The 19,085-nt window shown below is 43.7% G+C and overlaps 1 protein-coding gene across 3 annotated transcripts in view; it reads left to right on the top strand.

Annotated features, from left to right (window-relative positions):
- Positions 1–3,089: 3,089 nt before the first annotated feature.
- LOC144725855 (uncharacterized) overlaps positions 3,090–19,085 on the top strand; it is a 34,265-nt gene continuing 18,269 nt past the window's right edge. Inside the window, exons 1-6 of one of the 3 annotated variants that reach the window (XM_078604668.1) lie at positions 3,090–3,251; positions 4,433–5,875; positions 7,775–7,907; positions 8,416–8,536; positions 10,125–10,229; positions 18,314–18,455. In XM_078604668.1, the coding sequence (XP_078460794.1) occupies positions 4,487–5,875; positions 7,775–7,907; positions 8,416–8,536; positions 10,125–10,229; positions 18,314–18,455 (1,890 nt within the window). In that variant the 5' untranslated portion in view covers positions 3,090–3,251; positions 4,433–4,486. Of the gene's footprint in view, positions 3,252–4,432; positions 5,876–7,774; positions 7,908–8,415; positions 8,537–10,124; positions 10,230–14,568; positions 14,622–18,313; positions 18,456–19,085 lie in introns of those variants that run through there. The other 2 variants (XM_078604669.1, XM_078604670.1) reach the window with 2 other exon arrangements.

The following is a 19,085-nucleotide window of genomic DNA, read 5'->3' as shown; positions in this document are numbered from 1 at the left end:
GTATCCGTGCTACACACACACCGTGCCACACAGGCACGCATGCATTAGTGTGGTGTATCCGTGCTACACACACACCGTGCCACACAGGCACGCATGCATTAGTGTGGTGTATCCGTGCTACACACACCGTGCCACACAAGCACGCATGCATCAGTGTGGTGTATCCGTGCTACACACACACCGTGCCACACAGGCACGCATGCATTAGTGTGGTGTATCCGTGCTACACACACACCGTGCCACACAGGCACGCATGCATTAGTGTGGTGTATCCGTGCTACACACACACTGTGCTACACAGGCACGCATGCATTAGTGTGGTGTATCCGTGCTACACACACACCGTGCCACACAGGCACGCATGCATCAGTGTGGTGTATCCGTGCTACACACACCGTGCTACACAGGCACGCATGCATTAGTGTGGTGTATCCGTGCTACACACACACCGTGCCACACAGGCACGCATGCATTAGTCTGCTGTATCCGTGCTACACACACACCGTGCCACACAGGCACGCATGCATTAGTGTGGTGTATCCGTGCTACACACACACACCGTGCCACACAGGCACGCATGCATCAGTGTGGTGTATCCGTGCTACACACACCGTGCTACACAGGCACGCATGCATTAGTGTGGTGTATCCGTGCTACACACACCGTGCCACACAGGCACGCATGCATTAGTGTGGTGTATCCGTGCTACACACACACCGTGCCACACAGGCACGCATGCATTAGTGTGGTGTATCCGTGCTACACACACCGTGCCACACAGGCACGCATGCATTAGTGTGGTGTATCCGTGCTACACACACACCGTGCCACACAGGCACGCATGCATTAGTGTGGTGTATCCGGGCTACACACACCGTGCCACACAAGCACGCATGCATCAGTGTGGTGTATCCGTGCTACACACACACCGTCCCACACAGGCACGCATGCATTAGTGTGGTGTATCCGTGCTACACACACACCGTGCCACACAGGCACGCATGCATTAGTGTGGTGTATCCGTGCTACACACACACCGTGCTACACAGGCACGCATGCATTAGTGTGGTGTATCCGTGCTACACACACACCGTGCCACACAGGCACGCATGCATCAGTGTGGTGTATCCGTGCTACACACACCGTGCTACACAGGCACGCATGCATTAGTGTGATGTATCCGTGCTACACACACACCGTGCCACACAGGCACGCATGCATTAGTCTGCTGTATCCGTGCTACACACACACCGTGCCACACAGGCACGCATGCATTAGTGTGGTGTATCTGTGCTACACACACACCGTGCCACACAGGCACGCATGCATTAGTGTGGTGTATCCGTGCTACACACACCGTGCCACACAGGCACGCATGCATTAGTGTGGTGTATCAGTGCCACACACACCGTGCCACACAGGTACGCATGCATTAGTGTGGTGTATCCGTGCTACACACACACCGTGCCACACAGGCACGCATGCATTAGTGTGCTGTATCCGTACCACACACACCGTGCCACACAGGCAAGCATGCATTAGTGTGGTGTATCCGTGCCCACACACCGTGCTACACAGGCACGCATGCATCAGTGTGGTTTATCCGTGCTACACACACACACCGTGCCACACAGGCACGCATGCATTAGTGTGCTGTATCCGTGCTACACACACACACCGTGCCACACAGGCACGCATGCATCAGTGTGGTGTATCCGTGCTACACACACCGTGCTACACAGGCACGCATGCATTAGTGTGGTGTATCCGTGCTACACACACCGTGCCACACAGGCACGCATGCATTAGTGTGGTGTATCCGTGCTACACACACACCGTGCCACACAGGCACGCATGCATTAGTGTGCTGTATCCGTGCTACACACACCGTGCCACACAAGCACGCATGCATCAGTGTGGTGTATCCGTGCTACACACACACCGTGCCACACAGGCACGCATGCATTAGTGTGGTGTATCCGTGCTACACACACACCGTGCCACACAGGCACGCATGCATTAGTGTGGTGTATCCGTGCTACACACACACTGTGCTACACAGGCACGCATGCATTAGTGTGGTGTATCCGTGCTACACACACACCGTGCCACACAGGCACGCATGCATCAGTGTGTTGTATCCGTGCTACACACACCGTGCTACACAGGCACGCATGCATTAGTGTGGTGTATCCGTGCTACACACACACCGTGCCACACAGGCACGCATGCATTAGTCTGCTGTATCCGTGCTACACACACACCGTGCCACACAGGCACGCATGCATTAGTGTGGTGTATCCGTGCTACACACACACACCGTGCCACACAGGCACGCATGCATCAGTGTGGTGTATCCGTGCTACACACACCGTGCTACACAGGCACGCATGCATTAGTGTGGTGTATCCGTGCTACACACACCGTGCCACACAGGCACGCATGCATTAGTGTGGTGTATCCGTGCTACACACACACCGTGCCACACAGGCACGCATGCATTAGTGTGGTGTATCCGTGCTACACACACCGTGCCACACAAGCACGCATGCATCAGTGTGGTGTATCCGTGCTACACACACACCGTCCCACACAGGCACGCATGCATTAGTGTGGTGTATCCGTGCTACACACACACACCGTGCCACACAGGCACGCATACATTAGTGTGGTGTATCCGTGCTACACACACACCGTCCCACACAGGCACGCATGCATTAGTGTGGTGTATCCGTGCTACACACACACACCGTGCCACACAGGCACGCATACATTAGTGTGGTGTATCCGTGCTACACACACACCGTGCTACACAGGCACGCATGCATTAGTGTGGTGTATCCGTGCTACACACACACCGTGCCACACAGGCACGCATGCATTAGTCTGCTGTATCCGTGCTACACACACACCGTGCCACACAGGCACGCATGCATTAGTGTGGTGTATCCGTGCTACACACACACCGTGCCACACAGGCACGCATGCATTAGTGTGGTGTATCCGTGCTACACACACACACCGTGCCACACAGGCACGCATGCATTAGCCTTTGACCGGGGCGGAGCGCGCCACGTCGCTCCTCCCCGCGCACCTTCAGGCTCTGCCACCGCCTCGCGCTTCCTGGCCGCGTCTCTTCTCCCCTCCGCCTCCCCCGCTGCTGCTTTCATCGCAAACTTCGCCCTCTCTTCTCCGAACCGTGAAACTCACGGCGGCCCCGAGCGCTTCCCCCGTCGAAGCGTCGCCTCGAGGTGAGGACCGCCCGTGCCACTGCACTCCCGAAGTGACGGACGCGGTCGAGTTTTTGGGTCCGAACGCAGTACCTGCGAGGTCGGTCGGTCGTGCGGGCGGGCGGACCGCTCCCTCCTGCCCCCCTCTCTCTCTCTCTCTCCCCTTCCTCCATCGCAGATTCCGCCTCCCATCTCCTCCTCCTCCATCACAGCTCCTCCCTCCTCCTCTCTCAGGCTTCTACAACGTAAAACTCGGCACGTTCGTCATAGCGCCTTACACACACACCCCTCCTGCTCCTCTCTCGCCTCCTCCATCCCTTGCTACTCCACTCCCGACGAAAGCTTCGCTCTTCCACCCCAGATCTCCTCCCCTTCCTCTTCCCCTCTGCTCCGTGCCTACTCTTCTCAGCGCGTTGCTTACTAGAAAACTGTCTCGGCTCCATCATCACTCTTCCGAATCTTCTCGGGACACTGCTGCCTCCTCGCACAACTTCAATCTCGGCTACGTTCCTCGGCTTTCGTACCAGACAATAGCACCTCCTTCAGTTTACTTGTTTAAAAAAAGAAGTTCAGCTCCCGGTGCTCAATCTACCACCACAGCACTTCCCTTAACCATAGATCCTCCGACGAGGCAATCGGTGCAGTGGTTTTGTGGGCGACCCTGGCTATAAGGGATGTGTGTGACTGCGTATCCACCACTGGGCTTGCCACCCCTTGTTGGAGTGAGCACAGCAGTTCAAATGTTATGCCTCGTGTGCTTGAACATTGCTGAGATAAACGAGTTATTTTGGTAATGTGTTGGAGTGTTTTCTTTATCACTTAAGTGGTGGCATAATTGTTCATGTGTCCACATTTAAAGATCGTTTTACGTACATTATATAAATGGCAATCTCCCCGATGGACAATTAGTTGCATAAAATATGTTAAGTGGAGTTTTATGTTAATTTCTAATTTAAAGCATTAGATATGCCTGAAATAAAAACCCAATGTGTTTTAATAAAACCAGTCGCTTGGCATGAAGTTTGCATTTAAATTATGAGGATAATTTAGTTGATACAATATCATGCTGATGAAGACATCAATGCCGTTTAAATATGGAGTGTATTTTAGAATAGTCAAACACTCCCTGTAAAGAGTGATCTTTATCACTGTTGAGTGTAAATCAAATGCGTCATTTCCTTTTATTGTGATGTTTATTGCAGACATTTGTTTGATAGGCACCTGTTGATTGTCGAGGCCAACCACAGCCAGTGGAGATGCTGAATGCGGAGACTATTGGGGAGACAGGACTTAAGGGCTCTCCTCACCAGGTCACTTACAAAGGTAGCCTTCAAAGTTGCACCAAGATTGAATTTGAGGAACCCGCTGAAGAAAGTAAGAATGGTGACGATGGTTCTGCGGATGCTAACGTGACAGACGGCGATCAGCAAAGCTCAAATATTGATAGAATTAAACATATGCTTTTTACGGAACCCCAGCGTAAAATATCACCTGATGTGCACATGAAGACTTCTAGACACGCGAATGTGTTACACAAAGGTGACACCGCTGCAGTTCCAAATCATGCGGAAAAATTTTCTGAAACGAGGAAAGTTTTTGAAAAGACAAATTTTAAACCACAGTCGAGCATGAAAGATACAAAATGGACATGTCTTAAAAGTTCTACCTCGGAGAAAGACGGTGAAGAAAAGTATTTTACAAGCCCAAAGGCTGAGTCTGGACTGCAAAAACAGCTGGGTTTATATAGAGAGTCATCTGTATCAAGTTCAGTTAGTTCCACATCTTCAGATTTTAAAAGTCGATCACGTCTCAATTCTGGACCAATATCCAAAAGGCTGTCAAGCTTTTTACTTGATGACGATGAAGATGAAATTGAAGCTAATGCAGAAGAAACGTTCAGTTTTTCAGACCAGAGTAATGCAGAAAGTCCAAGTACACACACAACACACACGAGTTCAACTAAAGTGTTTGGCAGCCCAGACAAAAATGTCTCATCACCATTGTTTACTTCCCCTTTAAAACTGAACCCTGTTCTTGAAGGCAATGATACTCAAAATGTGCAAAGTGCCGAGATCCAGGTTGTTAGCACTGGCATTGAAGATGTGAATGAATTCAGAAGAGACATTTTACCCAGTCCATGTTATCCACAGAAGGAATGTTTGGTTATTTTAGGTTCCAGCGGTGATAAGACATCAGGCAGTTTTAAGGCAGACGTCACAGTTGGGAAAGCAGACCAGGATTTGTCGATGGTGCCACAGATTGCAAATTTAAGAGAACCGAGTCATCAGGAGGACCATGAAGCTCAAGTCAAGAAACAGGATTTGCTGTTGGACCAAAACGTCTCGTCCAGTACAGATGACTCTGATCATGATGATGAGGAGGGCAGTAGTGACGATGACAGTGACGAGACGGACAGCAGCGATGACAAGAGGCCACGTGAGCGATTTATCAGTGTAGGCATAGAAAATGCAGCTTTTGAAGATACGGCCGATCAAGATATTGATAGCAAATCAGAAGACGAGGCCGTGGCAGAAAATGGTGTTGTTAGTGGTGGACATCACTGTAATGAAATCCCAGGTCTTTCAGATGATGATGATCCTCCATCGGAAAAGCGTAAAGTACACTTCAGCACAGCACCCATGAAGGTAATGCTGGCCTGCTTTTCGTTCTTTCTCAGAACTGTAAATGTGCATTTCCAGTATTCTAACTTATAACGTTTTGTATTGACGTGGGCTCACACAAAGCACGATGAAGATACTGTATTGGTCAATATGTTAGTGCTATTAAAGCCTTGTTGGCAATATTAACGTTTAAAAGGTTCAAGGTCAACATGAATGGCATTGGACTTTTTTCTCATTATTTTTGAGAAGAGATGAATGCCAACATTGTTTGTAATATTCGACACTAATTTTCTATTTAAAGTTTAAGTGATGTAGTTTTTAAAAGTGTTACCACCACTTTACAAGAATTTGTCAAAAATGGCAACATTCCTAAGTACGAATCTGGTGTTCCAATTAAACAACCTGGCACAGTTGACCTGTATGTTGATGAACAGCTGGTCACAATGCTTTATATCCCGAGACTTGGGAAGTCCGCAGTTGCCATAGCGTCCCTGTAACATATGGATGTAATTAGAGCCGATCTTGGCTCTGTGGAGTTAAAACCGTGTAATCAATCCTACGACAGCAACATAACTTGATCCTCCCCTCCCCCCCATTGCTAACGGCGTATTGTGAGAAAAGAGTTTTCACTTGACTAATTGAAGGCAACAGTTAATGCAGTAGTGGTCACGGTGGTTTATTTGGTGTGTGCGTTGAGGTTTTACCGTGGTACTTGAATTTTCTGGCTTCCCGAACGTGAACCGTCGGATCAATGTGGGTGTATTTCACACCATTATCAGATGCATGGGCCAAACTATTATATAGTTATTGTAAAAAAAGTGCACAACCACGCGTATACACCTTGGTCGAGGAGGAGGAGGAGGGGGAGCTACAGAAGGCATTGTATTTCATACCTAACTTTTCAGGGAGGTATTTAATTCGTACTTGGCTCGTGTGGCATTAGTCGGGTACATTACTAATGCTGGGAATTTTACGCCCACACAACAGAGTTGTAACATGTCGCAACAGAGATTCACCAGAGCAGTTTGTGTTTGAACCTTGCTACAGAAAGAGAACTTTTTTATGGGAAATTCCTTTAAATATTTTCCACTTACATGGTATGTGTATACTACTAGTGTTGGACTTCAGTGACATTTACTAATTTGAGAGCCAAGCCACTACATTTACTAATTGTAAATGTAGTGGCTTGGCTCTCAAACACACCGGTGTGCTGTACTAGTGACGAATTGGCCACGTTCTGTTTACGTGACAACCCTTACTAGTTGGCTGTGTCGGATGGTGGTGGGTTTTTGACGACACATTTCTATATTTACGCGATCTAACCCCAAAAACCTCTGATGGTTTTCTAATTTGAGCTGAATGTTTGGTGTACCATAGGATCCTACATTGGTGTCGCCGTATTAACCCTGCCACAAAAAAAATGTGTTATACCACTCTACAGTCTTTGATATTGTTACTCAACTCTTGAACAAATGATCAAAATTTGATGACAATCTGATACCCATTGTCCATCTTGAACTCTGCACTTTAGCACCATGGTTACTTTGTACAGTTTGGTAATGTACACCATTTTAGTACAGCGTCTAATGATGATAAATACGATATATGTATTCAATTGTATGCATTTAAAGGGGCAAACAAACGATCATGAGCACTTTGGTTACACCATGCACATGCCGTCGATGGCAACGCTATTTAAATGTATCCGCATAGCCTAATTAGCGCCACAGTCTGAAGTGACTTGCTCTGTTGTGTTGTATGTATGTATGTACTGTATGTTGAACTTCTTTCACACCGTATGTAGCCAACCGTGAATTGGGAAGTTTTCAACCCAAATTACGGCCTTGTTTTGAAACTAGAAGTTTATGGGATGTACAGCTGATATGTATATTTGACGAGATAATTGCGTCAATAATTTCGCAGGTGTTTCCAATGTTTACGAACAAGGAGTACGACCGGACAAATGACGATGTGGACCCAATTGCGTCCTCGGCAGAGTACGAGCTTGAAAAGCAAATTGAGCTCATGGATGTTTTTCCTGTGGAACTTAACAAAGGTGAGGAGAGCTGAATGCTTTTGATTGCACAAATGACACGTTAATATCTAATACCGCGTGGCTGTAGAATCTTCACACTTTTTTGTGACTTTTATTGCATCAACAACACCCACGCTGGTGCTCAAATCACCCCAAGATGAGTTCACTGGGTGGTACCGTTTGCATTTGCCAAGCTTGCGTAACTGCGTCACACGTTGATATGCAAACTCTGCTTTACAGTTGATGCACGTGTATATTATAGTAGAAGTTGTAGCGTTACGTATTTGGCAGGTTAAACGTCACACGTGGTTGCTTTGAAGTTCCACCACTTCTTTCGCACCGTACGTAGCCAACTGTGCTAATCGGAAATGCGGATGTATGAGCTTGTAATTGTTTGCACGGGCATTGGGAACAGTATTTAGCTCGCCACTGAGGTGATAAAATAATGGTGTAACAAATTGAAATATGCAAAAATACATGCAGGGTAGGGTGGAATTTAAAAACGGACTGCCTTGTTGCTCTGCTGCAGGAGATGGAGGGCTTGGAATAAGTATCATTGGCATGGGAGTAGGAATAGATTCCGGTATTGAGAAGCTGGGTATCTTTGTGAAGTCGGTCATTGATGGTGGAGCAGCACATAAGGATGGCCGGTAAGCACCCAATACACACAGGGGCCAACATCGTTAGCCAATGGAAGGAGATTTGGTCGCCGTGCAATGTCCCTACAAGTCACGTATTGAAGATTCAACGAAGAAACTACCTGGCTTCTCATCTCGAAGATCCGGCTGCCTCCTCCATCAGTGAGGAATTGAGGAGTCGCCAAATTTGCGAGTGCAGTAGAAATGCGACTAATTGTTCGCAAGCCCTCCCTTCCCACCCGATCATTTCCCAATACACACGTTTGCACGAGGTACAAACATAAGCCACATGTGGCAATCCGAGAAGGCATCGTATGGCTTTCTAAACGCAACGTACAAGTTATGCATACGTCCTTTGCTTTTTCAAATGACATTCAAAATAAAGGAGACAAGACACACGGGGCCCACGTCAGAGGCGCGGACAGTGACCCGTCTCACTGGTCCAGCACTGTCCTGAGCCAAGCACATTTGCATGAATGTGTTTCTGCACAGCATTGTGTGATTATCCCTCCTGTTGGCACCTATCCCACGCAAACGCTCATCATCGTGGGACAGCAGTGTCTCTGAACAATGTCTCTGTTGTGTAAACAACTTGATGATGGCGGTTAACTTTCACTTATGTGTCCAGCATTGTTTTGTCAGATTCGATTAAATCTTCCATGAACTAAATCAATTATTGAGAGTGAAATATTGGTAATTATACTTGTAATATAATGGGAAATGGATTGAAAAGTACATGTATTCTCAACATGTATTTCATTATAACGCAGTGAACATAAAATATTAGCAATATCATTTGGTGCGAGTATTAAGATCAAGAGTTCCCTTTCATCATCCCCTCGTTAATCCACTGCTGGATGAAGGCCTTCCGCAGGCCATGTCCGCCATCGAGGTTGTTTGAAAATACTTAACCACTCTGACCAAATACGTGTGTTGTTGAAGGGGTTGGGGCCAGGACTGGTTCTGATACCACTTGACACTGATGTTAGTTTTTTCAGCAGCAGAAGAAGAATAATACCATGAATTTCTATAACATCTGAAAAGGCTTCCTTTTACCGTTAATTAAACGCGACTATTTTAGATTCGAATATATTTAAAATCACAAAAAACAGTTTTTTAATACATGCAAATAAAGATGTTGAACCTTTTATTTCAACAACAGTGTTTGATGTGTTTCATGCTACGATCGATACTTAATTAGATTTTATTATGTTTTGGAATGTAATTGCATTTATGGATCCTATAAAAAATATGTTTCCTCATAGCATAAGTACAAAACACGTATTGGGTGCTATTGGGTGCTTGTCTTGTTAGTTGTTTTCCTTATACTGTACAGTATATTGTCAACTGATATTTAATTTTGGCATAGTTAGAATGATAAATTATCTTTAAATATCGATCTCAACACTGAAGTTCAGTTCCTGCCGGCCCGATTAAACATCCACGCTTTTAATGGTGCCATCTTAAGTGTTTGCAGATCACTCGCCACCATTACCCTCTAAATACAGAGTTGAGTAAATTATTTTCTGTTTTTTCTCCAATCAGAAATTATGTCGATGTTGTCATGCCTTGTTAAGATATTGACGTTCTGCTGCATTAGCATCAAGGAGAATGATCAGATTGTCGAGGTGGATGGAACGAGCCTGGTGGGCGTCTCGCAACATTTTGCTGCCAGTGTCTTGAAGAACACCAAAGGCCTTGTCAAGTGAGTAGATCTATGACGACGGTGTTTTCTTAAATGCACGTACAGCACTCGTACATCGCTATGCATTCATCGACGTCATCTGAAATTGGAGATTGAAGCTGTCTCAAGATCGTACGTTTGAACAAAAATGTATGTATGAGAACATTGGTTCTTAACCTGGGGTGCAAGCACCCCCTGGAGGTGTGAAATGCCCTGTCTTGGGGTGCGAGACATGGCCAAATGTTTTTTAGAAGGTAAATCGTAATGCAAATTAAGCACTGGCACGTAAGTTTAACTGCTTTGTTTAATCAAACCTCATGTATTTATTAATATTGTACATGTTTAACGATTGAGAGCCAAAGGGGTAGCAAGGCTGCATTAAATGTTAAGGACCACTGTATTAGAATAAGAGCCGATTATTAATATTATCATGATAATATATTATATGCAGTGCCGTGTAATCATTAAACCAGTGTACTTTCTGGTTGAGTAAAATGTAACTTGCAAAACTTCTAAAAAGCGCGTGTTGTGTTCGCATCCCTGTACAATTTTTATTTTGAAGCTTCAGTAGCTGGATTCGCACTTTTTGAGCACCTGCCCGGGTGCTTTTCTGTACAATGTGCAGGGGGGCAACATCGCTTGCTCATCTTCTTGGTTCTTTCGGTAAAGTCACGTAGAAGGGAAACAATAAAATAATAAAAATATAAAACAATATTTTTTTATTTTATTTTATTGTTTCCCTTCTACGTGACTATACCGAAAAAACCAAGAATATGTCTAATCATGTTATTAAGTAATAAAATAATAAAAATAAAACATGAAAATAATTCTCACGACGTTTCGGCCACAACGCAAGCAGCCGTCCTCAGGTGAAGACCAGGTCTGTCGGGGAGACAGCGTCTGAATGAAACACCACGCTTGGAGCGTATATTTAAGCTGGGTTGGAAGGGGGGAAGGGCGCCTTGACAAAATAATTTGCATATCAAGAGGAATTTAGCATATTTATGGGAAATGCAGGTGTGTGATTAGTACTACTTGTGAAATGCTCACTCACTCGCACGCATCCACCCACCCAGGTGCAATGGGCAGTGTGACGACCACCCCATTCGTGAAGTGGTGGTGTTGTTTTTCAGCCACAACTCCACCACCCCACGGGACACACCCATCCCATTGTGCCTTGGCACTTGTCAAGTAGCACGCACGGCTCCGTGCAGCAACGGGGGGGTGGCGGTGTTTGGAGCATGCACGCTGCATGTGTGCAACGTCAAACATTAACTTTGCGGCAAACATTAACGGTGCCATGCAAACGTTGATTTTGTTGAAAGTGCAGCCTGCAAGCAGACGCATATGCTCCATGCGTATAGGAGCTTATATCTGCCGTTAGTTGCAAGAACATTTTTGTGAACAAATGAGATGTGCCTTGTCTTGTGCCGCTTTAAACATCAATATAAAGCCCGGCACGCATTTTTACGGCAATGTGATTCGTGTACTATTAGCATTTTTTAAATATTACCCTATCTTCCTAATACTATTTGAAAAGTAAATCGGGAACACCATACATTGAATATATTTAACCACACAACTTTTGTGCCTAATAATAATGCACCTAATATATGCCAAAGTAGTAAAAAATTTACAAAAGATCATCGATTATCCGGCGGCTTCGAGGGGAAGGGCCCACCGGATTTTTAAAAACTCCGGATAATCACTACATCATTATTTAAAATAGCTTATTTATGCACATTCTTGCATAACATCGTTTTAGGTGTTTAAAAATGTGTACCCTAGATGAAATCTGCATAAATGAGCATACCAATCGACACAAATAAATCTACTGTAAAAAGTTACCGTATTTACTGTACCGTACTTACCATTCTAATCTCGAAGACCCTGCACGGGGTGATGTACATAGTTACTCTTTTTATCAACAACAACATTGATGAGTTTGACGATCGCTGCACTGGTTACAGCCTTTGGAGCGGTTTTTGCCGGATCATCATTGATCAACTGTATATGCATTTTAATTTTAAAAAGCAGCGTGAATGTCAACTATTTTGACATTTCATGTTGTGACCTGATAATAGAAGAACCCCAATCAGAGACGCATGCCAAGCGAAGGAGGTTTCATCACAGCAGGCCATTCCAAGCTGTGGTTTACAAACAGCTCAGACCAGTTCCACTAAACGTTTAAAGTCTCTTCCTTTAGTTTGGTTGATGACACAAAAGACATGCTGCCTACAGTAATCTCTTGTTTTAAACATGCAAGTTTATTAAATCCAATGTGTTGGTCAATTATCTATTTTAAAGTGGCACATTTGACACTCTTTGTTCGAAGCCTATAAATGGAGCTTTTAATTTGCGTAGTAAATGTAACAAATGCTCAAGCAACTATAAAGCCATCAAAAGACTTCTGGTAATAACTGAGGGCCATGTTTTAGCTCCCCATCTGTTAAAGTGAACTAGACAAACAAAATATATGTATTGCGCCATGATAGTTGTTTCATATTTAGCCACCAGTTATCAAACTCGAAAACCAATTAAGCAGACATTCCAGGCCGAAACGGTGGTTTAGGCATTTGGCAGGACCCTTTTGTGCAATGAAGTGGCTTTGTATAATTTGGGGTGGCGTGTGCTGTGGTGTTAAACAATCCCATCCATTGCTTCTACTTGGTTACACTTTACTTGCTTCACTGAAAATTGGACACAAGTAGGTAAAGTTGGTGGCTGAAAACTGATGTTTTGAGTTTGCCTGGGGATGGAACTGCATGCCATTTTAGTCGATTGATATCATTCGTACAGGTGTGGTTTGAAATTACAGGCCGGTGCAATTTGAAGAGCAAACAGTACAAGAGGGTAAACATGCAGACTCGTACATGATTACTTCCTTCATTGCCTGGTCTCTGACAATACCCTATGATTGTACAGTGCTTGTGTTTTTTCCTTTCGTTTAACCTTGGAAGAGTTTGTTTTTTCATTACCGTGTACTGTACGGTGCTGTGGACATCCGAATTTATCACGATTAACAGTTTATCAATGTGTAAACATGCTTATCTTACGTTACTTTAGACACGCACTCAAACTCATTTTCACACGTACTTTTTATAGCCTGAAGAGTTCAATTCAGAACACAAAGTAGGATATTCTATTTGTTTCCCTGTACTGAACTGTCATCACTGTCTTTGGTTTACATTCCGCCTCTGCATACCAGTCCTGGGTTACATGAAGGGAGGTAAAGAAGCTTTTCAAGGTCTTTTTGACTCCCAGGTACTCAGTGTATTAAATTCAAAATACTCTGTGCCCTCTACTCTGGCGGAGCAGTGTCATCTTTCCACATAGCATAACATCTTTCGTGAAACAGTTTAGGGGAATATTTGCAATTGTGGGATCCATAAGAGTTTTTTTGGGTTAGATCGCGTAAATATAAATGTGTCGTTAAACCTGCCCACCACCACCCGACACAGCCAATTAGTAAGGTTTGTCACGTAAACACATGCCAATTCGTTACAAGTACAGCACAACAGTGTGTTGGAGAGTAAAATCACAAAATGTACAATTACAAAATTGTGGGTTGCTTCCCTATTCCACATTCCATTGATTTAACTAAATACTATATGAACAAAGATCAGGCACAAAGCACAGCACAGTACTTGCAATTAGGTATTTGGAACAGCGTCAATTCGTGGCAGATATTTAAAGAGTCAAAAAGTCAAAACGGTGTTTAGGATATCAATCCGAAATGTACCACCCTTTCCAATGATGTGCGGGTGGAAACCTGAGTCTCTTTTTTTAGCTCTTCGTGACGTATTTTCGAGTCGGCGAAACGCACGAGGAAGTCCTTGGAATGTCATTTGTCCAGAACCTTGTTTAATTACTTCTTACAAACTGACCCTGTTATCTGTCTTAGCATGTCATTAAAACTAATTAAAAAATCGTACAGAGCAGCAGGTACAGATGAAGGGTAGCAGCAGACTAAATATGTTCTATACATTACCAGGTTTTTTTTTATCTGGGCGAGTGCTACAACTAATTACAAAACAAATATAAAAAAAATATTGGCATCAGGTCAAATTATAAATTGCTAATTCAGTTTTCCATGTAAACCAGTGACCATTCATATGCTTTAATTGTCTTACTGCAGAGGATATGGTACGCGGCGCCAAATGAAGGCACGTGTTTTGAAACTCGTTAGTCGACCACCTGTTGGTCCAATCAATTCCAAATTTTGCACACGTACCCAGATCCGGTGACAATGCATGCCTGTAGTAAAATCATTAATCAATTAATTGCCTCCTTTCAAGCAATTACAAATTTTCCATGGACGGCTTATTAATTATATATTTTTGTGTCGGTGAAAAAACGCCGCGGTCCCTAAACTGTCGGCTCGCCCAAGAAGCAGTCGCCACGTGTGTCTTGGTAATCAAGATGTAGTCCACTTCCCGGTGTCCAATCGAGTTATTCACTTTTTAGTGCACTTTAAAATAAAACCGTTCGAATTTTTTTTAAAGGAGTTGATTTACTACATTACTCTTACCGATGAGCGATCCAAATTAATTGTCCTGTTCAGGGATTAACTAAAGATTATCGTTGAAATTCCTGTCCACGTTTAAATATTGCACTTGAAAACAAGGTGGTTTTGTAAATAAAGTAGAGCCAAATAATCTTGTGGCATATTTAAAGTACCCGTTTAGATAGATTGTTTAATGTTTGTCCTCTTGTCTCTTTGATGTGCGTTTATTTTTGTAAATTTTATAATGATTTGGCTTGTCAATCTTCGAAGTAGATCTTGCAGACTATTACATTGAAGACGTCTTGTTAAGATTTTTTTTTCCCTTTGTGGCTGTGACAAGGACGTATTTTTTAAAATTAACGTGTTATCCATTCTTTAAGTTCATTGAAGCAAGAACTTTGTATTTTCTTAAACCAATTGGACACAATGCACTGTGCACAATAATGTATGGACTTGTTGCTTCAGTGAGCGTGTACATAACAGATTAAAAACAAATAGATATTTATTTTCCAGTCATAGATAGGAAGGGAAGATCCTCTGTCTCAATATCTGGCCTTCTTCAGAAAAATTGGTTTACAGAGAGATGTACGGTACATACAGGTCGGTGGGGTTCTATAGTGGGTGCATATTTGTATTGTATGACTTGGGTGCAACACGTTTCATTACTGTGTGACTGTTTTGACTGAAGTGTCGTGAGCTTTGTTATTGTGTCACTCGCTTAATTGTGGTGCTGAGTTATTTTTATTGTGTGGACTTTCCATTCAGCAGGTCTACGAATGTTGAACCTCTTTTGCACTACGTAGCCAACCGTGCGAATCGGATGTGCAGGGAAGCACAACAAACTAAACAAAGTAGAAATAATAAAATAAAACATAATAAAATAAAACATAATAAAATAATAATCTTTATTATCTTTTATTTTGATTACTTTATTATTTCCATTCTACGTGACTTTACCGAAAGAACCAAGAAGATGAATCCCTGCAGTCACGAAAGCTTTAAATCGAAATCTTAACAAAGTAGTTGGAAAGAAATTAGTTTTCAATCTAGATTTAAGAGTGCATTGCTCCAGTCTTTGTTCGATGGTCAGCCAAACGTCGCTGCGAGGATGACCGGAGGTTGCGTGATGGTGTATGCTCCTTGAGGAGGTCAGCAAGGTGTTGTGGTTCATTTGTGGCGAGCACTTTGTGTGTAACGAGTGCGAATGTGACAATTTAGGTAAAGCTGATGCAATTAAGGATTAATATGAATACGCCTTAACAAGACAAAAGGCCAGAACAGTAGATGTATTCTGATGTTCTGCATGTGTAAAATCGGCTATGTGTATGCTGGACAATTGTTTTCTATGATATTACAGTATTCATTTTGTGTATAAACAATCTTCATGTCCCATACATGTATATACAAAAAAACGATTCCATGCCTACAATTCCTCTTATGTAGGAATTGTGGTGATTGGGACTTTAAAAGGCAATAAATGAATTAAACTTTTTTTTTGTTTAAACAAGCTCTCCTAACAGTGTTATCGAGCAAATGCATGAGGGGCCTTACCAGATACTGTGTGCATTTGGGGCTGTGTGGAAACCCGCACGTGTATGTAAGGACGTCAACTGCGTGAAATGGTTTGCAGAAGTTTTGCGTTAAGGCCCAGGTTGCTTGTTGGTTCCGAGCCTCAAGGTGAGCCTTGCTTCTCTGCCTGCTCGCGACAGAAGGAGTCGTGAAGTCGGATAACAGAGCCAGTGTGCTCCTGCCGCAGAGTGGGTGAAATGTGAATATAAAATGTCCGGTGACTGGTTTAGTGAAGTTGGCACTGCCAAACACCTCTCAGGTGTTTCCGCGAATCTCTGGCGGCTTTCTCTGGTTTCCGACGACGTACAAGGCAGGGCATTATTCTGCATGAAATGCAGTCACCACATTGTTTGTGGTTACGTGAAAATATCCGCTGGGTTTCTGCACACAGGTGGGACCTGACGACACGTGTGCAGGGTTTTACGTTGGCTGCAGTGGCATGATCTTGTTTCAGGCTTTGTGGTTTCAGGGAGAGCACCAGGAATCAAATCGTAGTGGTTTGGGAATATGACCTTAATTCTAGATTTGAAGTTTTCGTCACTGCAAGGATCCATACTCTTTGGTTCTTTCGGTAAAGTCACGTAGATGAAAATAAAAATAATAAATGTAACTAAATAAAGTTACTTTTATTATTTTATTTAAAAAATGAAAATAACTACATTTAGTTATTATCATTTTTATTTTCACCTACGTGACTTTACCGAAATAAACTAAAGAATATGCCCTTAGTTGCAGCAACCTGTATAATTGAGAAGTTGTTGATGCAGGTACGAAAAGCATTGGACACTGGGTGGAAATTTGAGGGCGAGTGGGGTGGTGTTGAAGGTTGTGCAGTTAAATGCATTCTTGTACCGGCTGTAGTCTGAGTCATGTGCCAAGCCCCCACTTGTTTGCTCACTCAGCGGTACGTGTCTGGATGTCTTCCGTTTGAGAAAAAGCGTTTCATTTAAATGTGGTTGTCTTTTAAAGTCCTCACCATCACTGCATTCTATGTGTGGAAGGAGGAATAGTGAGTATGGAATAGCTGTTTTCCACATGTTTGTTTGGAATGTGAGGAGTGTCTATACATATATGACATAACATTAATAAATAGATGCAATCAGAATTACACACGACTTCGGTTACATGTTTCAGGATTTACACCAGCAGTCTGAATAGGATATCCATACAATGAGAACACTCATTGTCCTTCAGTCGGTCAATTCTAAAACTAATTAAATTTCTATCAGACACTTCCCCCAGCATAAAATGCCACTTACCAAGAATAATTAAGATGATGTCTTTCAATATCTCATTCTTTTCCGAAGAAGGCCAGACAATTAACACATTTATCTTCATATCTGCTCAGTGAAAATTTTATTTTAAAAACGTATTATTTATTAAGAGCCCAGTATTTTATGTACCGTATATTGTTTTCCCAATGTGGCCTTCAGTATGCTCTCAAAGTGTTTACATCTATATATCCCGCACATTACGAGAGGTTTATGTTTCATATTAACGTCGTGAGTTGCACAGGACAGTACCGTATACGTAAACACATACCGTAGTAAATGTTACCATTGTTATATTGTGGACAGGTGCTGCTAGCGAGCACCTATTAGGACCAGCCCAGCATGCGGGATCGTGGGACCAGCTCCACACTCGGTCTACTTAGTTCTCACGGTGCTGATTTGGCACACCGCACCAGGTACTCATTTAAGACCTAGTTGACCTAGAGGAGACCTGTTCCTGGTACAAACACCAATTTTAACAAATGTGCATGGCATGGCATCGATCTCATACTGCATGCATTAGCCACCACACTGCGTCTCGACATACTGTCATAAATATGTTTGGTATTTATCATATATAACACATTTATACTATACAGTATATGCCATGAACTGCTTACGTGATATGTCATTTCTCACCAATGTATCGTCATGGCCACGGCTATAGTGCATGCGTGTGCACATGCAGTGCACAAACACAATGGGCTGCCCAGTAGTGGATCAGTAGCAAACAGTGTCGTGTTTTTGGCTGTGTGCAGGTTCCTCATTGGCCGTGAGCAAGCAGGCCAGAAGACCAGCGTGTGCAGTATGCTGATGCAGACGTTGCCGGCCGAGCAGCAGCAAGACGAGCCGCTTCAGCAGGATCACAGCTCGAACGATTCAGACGGGCAAGACAACGAAGTACGGTATTGGGCAACGCTTCGGAGGAGAAATTCCTCCCAAACTTGTAGAGCGTTACACATCAAGGTGCTGGCTGTTGAGAAACAAATGCAGACCGTTGGGGCAAGTGTTGTTAGCAAGTACCTATGAAGGCCAGGATGGCGCACAGCGGGGGGTGGTGTGGGCAATACCCCACCCGGCCCCATTTGTATTCCCCTCGATGCTCATGCTTATAACACCACATCGGATAACTAATTTTCAGACTGAGTCGACATATGAGAGGCCACAGGAACGGTTCAGATATTCTGCACAATATAACAATGGTAACATTTACTACGGTATGTTGTTGATGTTAGCCGGGTCGCCGGTTTCATAGCGTATTGAGAAACAAACCATGCCCTTAGTTTGAATTAATTACTGCATAACCTGCGTGCTCTTGTAGCCGCATGGCTTACCATCAGCATATTTGCATATATCTAGCGGAATAATATGTTTGTTTAATTATCAAGATAAATCAGGAGCTCCAGATGACTATAGCGATGCTGACTTTTGCAGGATTAAAGATTACATTTCTCACATCTGCACGATAAAAAAAAACTGTAATCTCGTCATTCTGATCAGACCTCTTTTTGAGAAGACCTATTGACACTG

Source organism: Lampetra planeri, chromosome 2 (assembly GCF_965212315.1).
Source record: "Lampetra planeri chromosome 2, kcLamPlan1.2.h2, whole genome shotgun sequence".
Lineage (NCBI taxonomy): Eukaryota > Metazoa > Chordata > Hyperoartia > Petromyzontiformes > Petromyzontidae > Lampetra > Lampetra planeri.
The sequence above is the reverse complement of the archived record's forward strand: the minus strand, read 5'-3'. Positions and strand labels throughout refer to the sequence as shown.